The 8,490-nt window shown below is 57.8% G+C and overlaps 1 protein-coding gene across 1 annotated transcript; it reads right to left on the bottom strand.

Moving 5' to 3' along the window:
- Positions 1 to 2,288: 2,288 nt before the first annotated feature.
- On the bottom strand, positions 2,289 to 8,265 carry VOLCADRAFT_87691 (uncharacterized protein; the record flags this gene model as incomplete). The annotated part of the gene is made up of 8 exons (XM_002947460.1): positions 2,289 to 3,457; positions 3,566 to 3,863; positions 3,974 to 5,187; positions 5,897 to 6,559; positions 6,739 to 7,264; positions 7,298 to 7,552; positions 7,612 to 8,118; positions 8,248 to 8,265. 8 exons carry the CDS (start codon positions 8,263 to 8,265, stop codon positions 2,289 to 2,291), a joined length of 4,650 nt encoding a protein of 1,549 aa, XP_002947506.1.
- Between the last annotated feature and the right edge of the window lie 225 nt (positions 8,266 to 8,490).

Here is an 8,490-nt window from a genome sequence, read left to right on the forward strand (position 1 = left end):
TGAATTTTATTGCCACCAGTGCTGCCGCCGCTGCACATGCCTGGACCAGCCCCCAGTTCATTGTTGTCGTGGCCATGCTAGCGGCTGCTGCATCAGCAGCCAGCGAAACGTTGCCATCAGAATCATTGTGCTGCATCCCTCTCGTACATGTGCTTTCGTTCAAGCCAAGGCTGCGTAAGGATAGCACCCACCACCCAAAAGCCACAAGCCACAAGGAATCAGCCAGGCGAGTGATTATAATCAGCCAGGCATTTACATTCATACTTGTTGAAGTCCCCTTACACCACCACAGATTGCGCGTCACGTCGCGCTATCAGCAAGCAGGTATGTATGGTCACACAGATATGCATGGTCACACAGATGTGTATGGTCACACAGATATGTATGGTCACACAGATATACACTTCCTGGCCACATGCCCGGGAAAAATAAAGAGCTAATGAGGCGGGCATGCGTTGGCTGTAGATGTGGTGTATACGTATTTGGCCCAATCGTCGGGGGTGCGTGTGTACGCACGTCCTGTACGATTACGTGTACGTGTACGGTGTACGGTGTACGGTGTACGGCAAATTCTTGCCACGCGCGAAGCTGCATGTCTGTGTGGGTGTGGCGCAGTGGTTAGCGCGTAGGTCTCATAGCTGTTATCGTGCTGTGACTTGGACTATCCTAAGGTAGAGGGTTCGACACCCTCCACCCACAACCGCTCGTGTAGCTCAGTGGAAGAGCACCCGTTTAGTACGCGGGAGGTCTCGAGATCAAAACTCGACATGAGCAGCACATCGCTCTGTGCGGGACATATCCGCTCTGGCTTTTCCATAACATGATCCATCCTGGTGTGTACGTGTGCGTGTATGTATGTGTGTGTACGTGTACACGTTGGTGCATGTGTACATGGGGTATTTGGTCGTAGCTAGCCAGAACATGCATGCCGGGACAGCACAGCAGCAACACGAAGGCGGCAGCATGGAATTATTCATCCCTTGCTTGTGCCTGTTGCTGGTCCCTGCCGTTGGACACGTACTCGTAATACACGAAATGCTGCAGTCAGCCGTGTGTAGCCTTTTCTAGGCGTTTAGGGTTTCAAGGACCCTAAAAACCCTAGAAACACTAGCTATCACCGCAAAAAGCAGCTATTCAACGACTAGCATCGGTTGAGTAGATCGGTGAGGTTTTGGTTGTTGGCTGTGACCATGGATGGCACTCGTGCATGCAGGATCTGCATTTTCTGAGAGACACAGCGCGACGAACACTACAAATATGTAGCACATGTAGCCGACAGGGGAACGGTTGCCTCCACCTAAACCAGAGCCTAACAGGACACGTACATAACCAAATACATGCACGCAGCAAGCAGCCAATCACAACCGCATTGACGTGCCAATATCCAAGACTGCTGCCAGGTGCAACGTGAAGCGACCGACTAGTGGCCAGTGAGATGCAAGTGGGTGCCGACATCCGGGCCTAACAGGGGTGAATTTTATTGCCACCAGTGCTGCCGCCGCTGCACATGCCTGGACCAGCCCCCAGTTCATTGTTGTCGTGGCCATGCTAGCGGCTGCTGCATCAGCAGCCAGCGAAACGTTGCCATCAGAATCATTGTGCTGCATCCCTCTCGTACATGTGCTTTCGTTCAGCCAAGGCTGCGTAAGGATAGCACCCACCACCCAAAAGCCACAAGCCACAAGGAATCAGCCAGGCGAGTGATTATAATCAGCCAGGCATTTACATTCATACTTGTTGAAGTCCCCTTACACCACCACAGATTGCGCGTCACGTCACGCTATCGGCAAGCAGGTATGTATGGTCACACAGATATGCATGGTCACACAGATGTGTATGGTCACACAGATATGTATGGTCACACAGATATACACTTCCTGGCCACATGCCCGGGAAAAATAAAGAGCTAACTAGACGCGGGCTGCGTCGCCCGCGAGGGGGCCGTAGTCCCCCGGTGCAGCGTGTACATGCGTCCTCCATTGCAGCATCTAGGTCCATTGCAGCGACGTGCGAGGGGGCAGAGCAGGAAGTTTGTCATGGCTGCAACGGGGGACAAAGGCCCCCTCGCGGGCGACGCAGGCCGCGTCTAGTGTGTGATGTGTGTGAGGGGCGCTGTCGACTTGTGTGGGAGTTGAACCCACAAGTGCATGCAATGCACCCAGCCGTGCATGTGTGTCGTTGTGCGGCAAAGTTGCCGTTCAACGCTGGCATTTAACGCCATCCAGTGGCGGCTGCACAGAAATCTGGCTGTCCATGCTGGTGGTCACGGGATGCGCGTGATCACTGTATCATGTGGGGATGGTTGCGGTGGTCCAACGCTGCTCCAGGTGTCGGGCGTGTTGGTACTCGGTTGCATAGCGTTGGCGGGTTTCAGTCGCACGGCGGTCGAGGAGGCGCAGTTCGGCGGCCAGGTCAGGGTCCAGCTTTGTTGCTGCGAAAAATATTTTGATGACTCGGCGTCGTTCGTCGGGTGTGGTAGAGAGTGGGCGCAGCAGGCGTATGTGGTTGAGGGTCTTGTAGCGTGTGAGCAGCACGTACATGGTTGCACGCTTGAGGCCACCGGGCGGAACGGAGAGGTCTGCAACCCAGCACTCCTCCTTGAAGCTCCGGCCCTGCACGAAGTAGTCGGTAACGGCATAGTAGTCACCCAGTGGCACATTGACGCGACGTACGTTCTTGGTGGTGGTGCCGGTGTTGGCAGCAGGCACGGTGATGTTTGCTGCTGGTGAGGGCCGTGGTACGACAGTGAAGGCAGCACCCTTGGATGCGAAGTCCGCCAAGTCCGCCAGCACCGCTTTGGGCGCATGCCCTTTCATGGGACGGACCATGACGGCTGCGGGCAGGTAGTGGAGGCGCCAGTACGGGCCACGGCCGTCATCGGGCGGCTCATGGCTGTCGGTGAGCAGGCCGCACGCCTCGACTTCATTGTTGTGGCACGCGCCGGCGTCGGCAGCAGTGGTGTCGAGTAGGGTGTAGCGTGCGCCTTCGTAGTACCAAGTGTCAGCGGTGGTGTGGTCGAAGATGGCGTCTTTTACTCGCATTGCGACTGCCTTTTCGACGTGGGAGAGTTGCTGTTGTTGGGTCGCACCATGTTGTCTGACCGGGACGTGGTCCGCGTTCCAGCTGACCAAATGTGCTCCTTTGCGGCGCGCCTGGAGCATCAGGAGGCGTGTGTTGAGCGCGTGTCTGGGTTCGTTACGTTGCAGCACGACACGGGGTTCAAGGTCCGTGAGATCGGACAAGTCCGTGATGACACGCTGGTTGAGTGCATCTATGAGATCTGCAACACGTGCTTCAGTGGGTTGGCCGCCACCGAACATGGTCGCGAACCGGGTAAGCTGCTGGCCGGATGGGGTGTTGTCTTGCCGCTGCTGTTTCTGCAGCATGAATACGGTGCCACCGAGTTGCCGGTACAGGTTGAAGCCATCGTGTAGGCGGGTGTGTGTTTGTGGTACGGCTCGATGAGGGCGAGGTGTGGTGACGGCAGTGTCAGGGTTGTTGTTGTCATCGTTGTCATCACTGCTGTCATTGTTGCTGCCGTCCGTGTGGTGACCTCCACCCTCACCAGCGGAGGCTCGCCCGCGCCGGGCGGTTGGTGCCGACGGACTGAAGTGGGGGTCCCGCTCGACGGCGGCCGCGTAGCAGTATGGTGGCGAGCCGCCTGGTTGAGGATGCTGTAGCAGGTCGCCGATTCCGGCAGCGGCGCGGCCGGAGAAGACACGAGTGCTCGGGTGGGTGGGCCCAAGGTGCGGCGGAGGCGGTACGTAGGCTGTACATGAGTGGCTGATGGCGCCGAGGTGTTCGTGGCTCTGCATGCCAATTTCATCGATGAAGACAGCCCCGTCACCGACGTTGCGTTTGACCTGGGGAAGGCAGGGTGGAGTGTGCAGAGAAGAGGAGTGTGAGGGTTGTGGGATGGGAGGCGTGGATGTATGTGTTAGGTTTTCTAGTTGGGCGGGGGAGTGATTCCTACCTGAAGGCCGGCGTGGGCACCGCGCTTGGGAAGGTTGGCGCCACGTGAGCCGCTTTGGCTGGCTGAGATGCCGAACATGGAGTGGGTTGACAGGCTGCGGTGCACTGGAGTGTTGAAGGCAATCGCGGCGGCCCAGGAGTACGCGCATGTGGCGGCCCAGTCGGGGCTGTCATGCTGGTATGTGTACCACAGCAGCGCCTGCACGAACTGAGTCTTGCCCGTGCCTGGGGGACCCATGATGAGCATCTGTGGTGGGACTCCGTGCAAGTGTAGCGCCAATCGCCCGCTCTGTTCAACCTTGACGACTACCTCGAATACGACCCCACAGAAGCAGTTAGGGTCAGTCTGCCGCATTGCTCCAGGTGCAAAGCCAAACAACTGCTCCACCAACACCTCTTTCGTGGCGACGAGCAGTGCAGCACAGCTGTGCGGGTCTTCTTTGACGCGGCGCCACTTATCCACCGTGCTGCTGATCCGGGTCGGACGACCAGCATCGTCGAACTCTATAATCTGGCCAGAGGCTACAACGGCGCAGCCAGCGTGCATGTCCGCCGGGTTGAGATTGAAGAATAACGGCGGCCAGCCAATGGTGAGGGCAGCCGCACGCATCATGGCTTTTGCACCATTGTAGTAGGCATCTGTAAGGTCGATTCGCAGCAGGCTGGCACGTGCACCATCCAGGAGAGCACGCACCACGGGCGACTGCTGCGACAGCAGCTGCCGTCGCTTGATGTGACGGTACGGCAATGCCAAGATGTCTGCCATGGTGCGTACCACATCCCTCGGTACCCGTGCCGCCGGTTCACCCAGTCGTGGTCGCATGCGCAGGGCCACTCCCACCTGCGCCATGCTCTGCTGCCGAACATTGATATCGTACATGCGGGCAAGCAGCATCAAGTTGCCGCTGAACTGCGCCCGTGGCACTCGCCGTACGAGGTGGCTGCAATATGAGGCGAACGACATACCCAGTGGTCGCTGTCCGGACAAACCATATGGAAAGGACACCGGGAAGCAGACGTTGAGGATGGCTGGGTGACGGTCATCCAGGACCTGAGCATCACGGCCACCAGCAGTGAATGCGAGACGTGCACGCCCGGTGAGCAGGTCATGCACCACGTTGGGCCGGTTATCAAAGTCGCTGCCATCCGTCGGAACAGGAGCTGGTTGCGGAAGGACCAGCTCCAGTTCATTTGGAGCGCCCAGGTCGGCATCAGCTGTGTTGGGCAGAGGAGGCGGAGATTCGTAAGGTTAACATGGCGGATGGACAAGACAATCGTAACATACGCACAAGATGAATGTAGTAGGGCAGTCGATGAATGTAGTAGGACAAACAGGACAAATAGGACAAATAGGATAATCTGCATATTCTCACTTACTCTGGAGAGGACCAGGATTGGCTGGTTGGCGCACGATGATCGCGACAGGCGCTAAGCCCGTAGCACCAGCATCTATAGTGGAAAATAGGCACGGTTGTGCACACACCGCAGATGAGGAGGTGGTAAGAAACGTAATAGTTTGTGGTCCGGAATCCGACAGGCGGGTTAACATGTCCGGATATGTGTCATCGATGACACATACAGCAGCACTCGTAGCATGTGCAAACCCATAGGTACATAGGCCGTACAATACAATGGCGTTACGGGTGCAGAGAAGCAGTCGTGCACATACCAGCCCGTCAGGTTGGACAGCTCGTACCGTACCCATGACATACATACCTGCTATACGAGTGTCAGAGGCGGTCGTTCCGGCCGTGTGTCCACTGGGACCTATAACGGACGTAGGAGCACAGAAATACCAATGTCGGAAGGATGCACGTGAAGCAGGTGGAAATAATTCCGTCAGTTGGAAAGGAACGCATGTAGGCTTGCAGCTCCCGTAGCTGACAGTACTCAGCAGTAGTGCCATAGATAGGAAAATTCGCACCTGTATCGAGGGGCGATCCATAAGCGCCACCACCCTGGAGGATCTCACCAGCGACGTTTCCTTGCAACGTCTCTTGCAGCTGTCGTACACCAGCAGCGCCGGTACGATCATGCAGGAACGTACTCCGCAGTACACCAGCGACTTCTGGATCCGTAGGACCGATTGCAGAGTCCAGCAGCGCCTCCGGTACTTGCGCAATGCATCCCATACGCTCATACTCCTGTAGAGCATCTTCATCCACCGCACCTTCATCCTCGTCGTTATGCTGAAGGAAACGTACCCAGGCGATGATGACGTTGCCTCGCACTTTCAGGCCTGGTGCACGGCGGACACGATCCAGCAAGTCCTGCCGGTCTCGGACTTGATCCACGCACACCACCGTGAAGGTGCCTGCCAAATCCGCAACGCGTGCAGGCAGCTGGCCCCGAAGCATATTGGGGTCGGGGTTTACAACCGCAATGCCATGCGACTGAACAGCACACGGCAACACCTCGGGGGGGCGGCCCGTGAGATGTACAATCATGAGCTGCTGCATGAGACGGCCCCGCCCCAACAGCTGACTCTCCACAAACGTGGGCGCGGGCAACGGGTCGCCCAGGTGGTTGGTAGACGGCACGTCGCCTGGATCGATTCGCGCCAGAGCCGCTTCAGGCACTCGGCGTGCTGCAACGAGAGTGGCGACAGGTGGGCAGCGGTTAGGCAGGGTTTAATGACAACATGTATGACCCAGACGGGGCATCTCGCCCATACAAATCAGGCGGCCCGACGGATCAAAGGTGCAGAACAGCATGAGCAAACGGAAAAAGGACAGAACATGTAGACGGGCCAAAGAAGTTGCTCACCCGTCAGTGCCTTCTCACAAGAGGTGCAGATAGTGAATCGGTCGGGGCCAGCATCGTCAGGGAACATGGTCCGGTTTGGCAAGTCCACATCAAGGCGCATGCAGAATGGCACCTCCACACTTCGTGGATCCTCGAGGCAAGGTCGTGGCTGCACCCGTGGTGGGTATGGCTGCAATTCTGGCGGTAGCTGTGCTGAGGCCTCTGCAGCACTGGCCAGTGAGTCCGGGTCATTAGCCCCATGACCTGCACCATCACTGTCAACCGCCAACGCATCTTCGTCAACGAATGCCGTTCGGTCGGTGTCAGCACTCGCGCCAGCACTACTGCCGCGCTCGGATCTGCCGATACGATATCGTGCCGGCAAAACCGGATCCGGCGGTGGCGGTGCAGCACCTTGGGTGGTGCAGGGCATGCGCCGCCAAGCCAGGGTACGTGCATGACGCGGCACGGCGGCAGTGCACATGATGTCGGCGCGTAATATGTCCACATTGGGAATTTCCAACCAGGCACGAAGTGCCGACTGGTCCTCTGAACACTGTTCAGAGCAGACGGCACACACCCGTGAAGGCATGCGCCGACGCAGCGCGGCGGCCATGCTGCTAGCAAGATGCAGGTGTTTTTCGTATGGCACCTGCCGCTCCATCGGGAGTTGACCGCCGGGCAAGTCCTGCACGTGCCCTTCCGGAATCGCCTGCAGGAAATTAGGCAGCGCAGGGTGCTGGCCCTCATGCAAGCAGGGAAACCGCATGAGGTCCCGCAAACGCTCAAGCAAGGTGGCTTGTGGAAGCTGTATTGCATGCACCTGATCACGGGCCTGTGCATGTGCAGCGGTGTTACGCCGCTGTTCTGCAGCCCTGTGCTCCGGGTCTTCACGGGCAGCAGCTCGAGCAGCGGCATCATGCCGCTGCCGTACGGCCCTGTACTCCGGGTCTTGGCGTGCAGCAGCTCGTGCAGCGGTGTCATGTCGCTGCTCTGCAGCCCTGTACTCCGGGTCTTGGCGTGCAGCAGCTCGTGCAGCGGTGTCATGTCGCTGCTCTGCAGCCCTGTACTCCGGGTCTTGGCGTGCAGCAGCTCGTGCAGCGGTGTCATGTTGCTGCTCTGCAGCCCTGTACTCCAGGTCTTGGCGTGCAGCAGCTCGTGCAGCGGTGTCATGTCGCTGCTCTGCAGCCCTGTACTCCGGGTCTTGGCGTGCAGCAGCTCGTGCAGCGGTGTCACGTCGCTGCTCTGCGGCCCTGTACTCTGGGTCTTGACGGGCAGCAGCTCGTGCAGCGGTGTTATGCCGCTGTTCTGTAGCCCTATACTCCGGGTTTTCACGCCCAACTGCTCGTGCAGCTGCATCACGCTGCTGCCCTGTAGCCGTAATCTCTGGGTACTGACGGGCTGCAGTGTTTGACATGCCGCGGGGCTGTTGCTCTGCATCCGCACCGAGCCGCGTGCTCGACATAATTGCCCCTCTAAAACGAAAACCGCCGGCTAGTGTACCCAAGCGCTCACGACTACGATCCCCACCTTGCTGGGGTGAATCATTTGAGCGGCCCGCCATAACTGACGGAACCCGTATTACCGGGAGTGATTGAAATAGCTATATACAGGTGCGATATATATGCATTATATTCATACAGTAGCAAGGAAACGACTGCAAATAGCACAGCATCGCGTGGCTAGCTTACAGTGGCCGGCTTTTGTAAAACCGGACGTGAAGAGAAATAAAGCAGGACCGTACGTGAAGAGAAATAAAGCAATTGCTTATGT

This window comes from Volvox carteri (assembly GCF_000143455.1).
Source record: "Volvox carteri f. nagariensis unplaced genomic scaffold VOLCAscaffold_6, whole genome shotgun sequence".
Lineage (NCBI taxonomy): Eukaryota > Viridiplantae > Chlorophyta > Chlorophyceae > Chlamydomonadales > Volvocaceae > Volvox > Volvox carteri.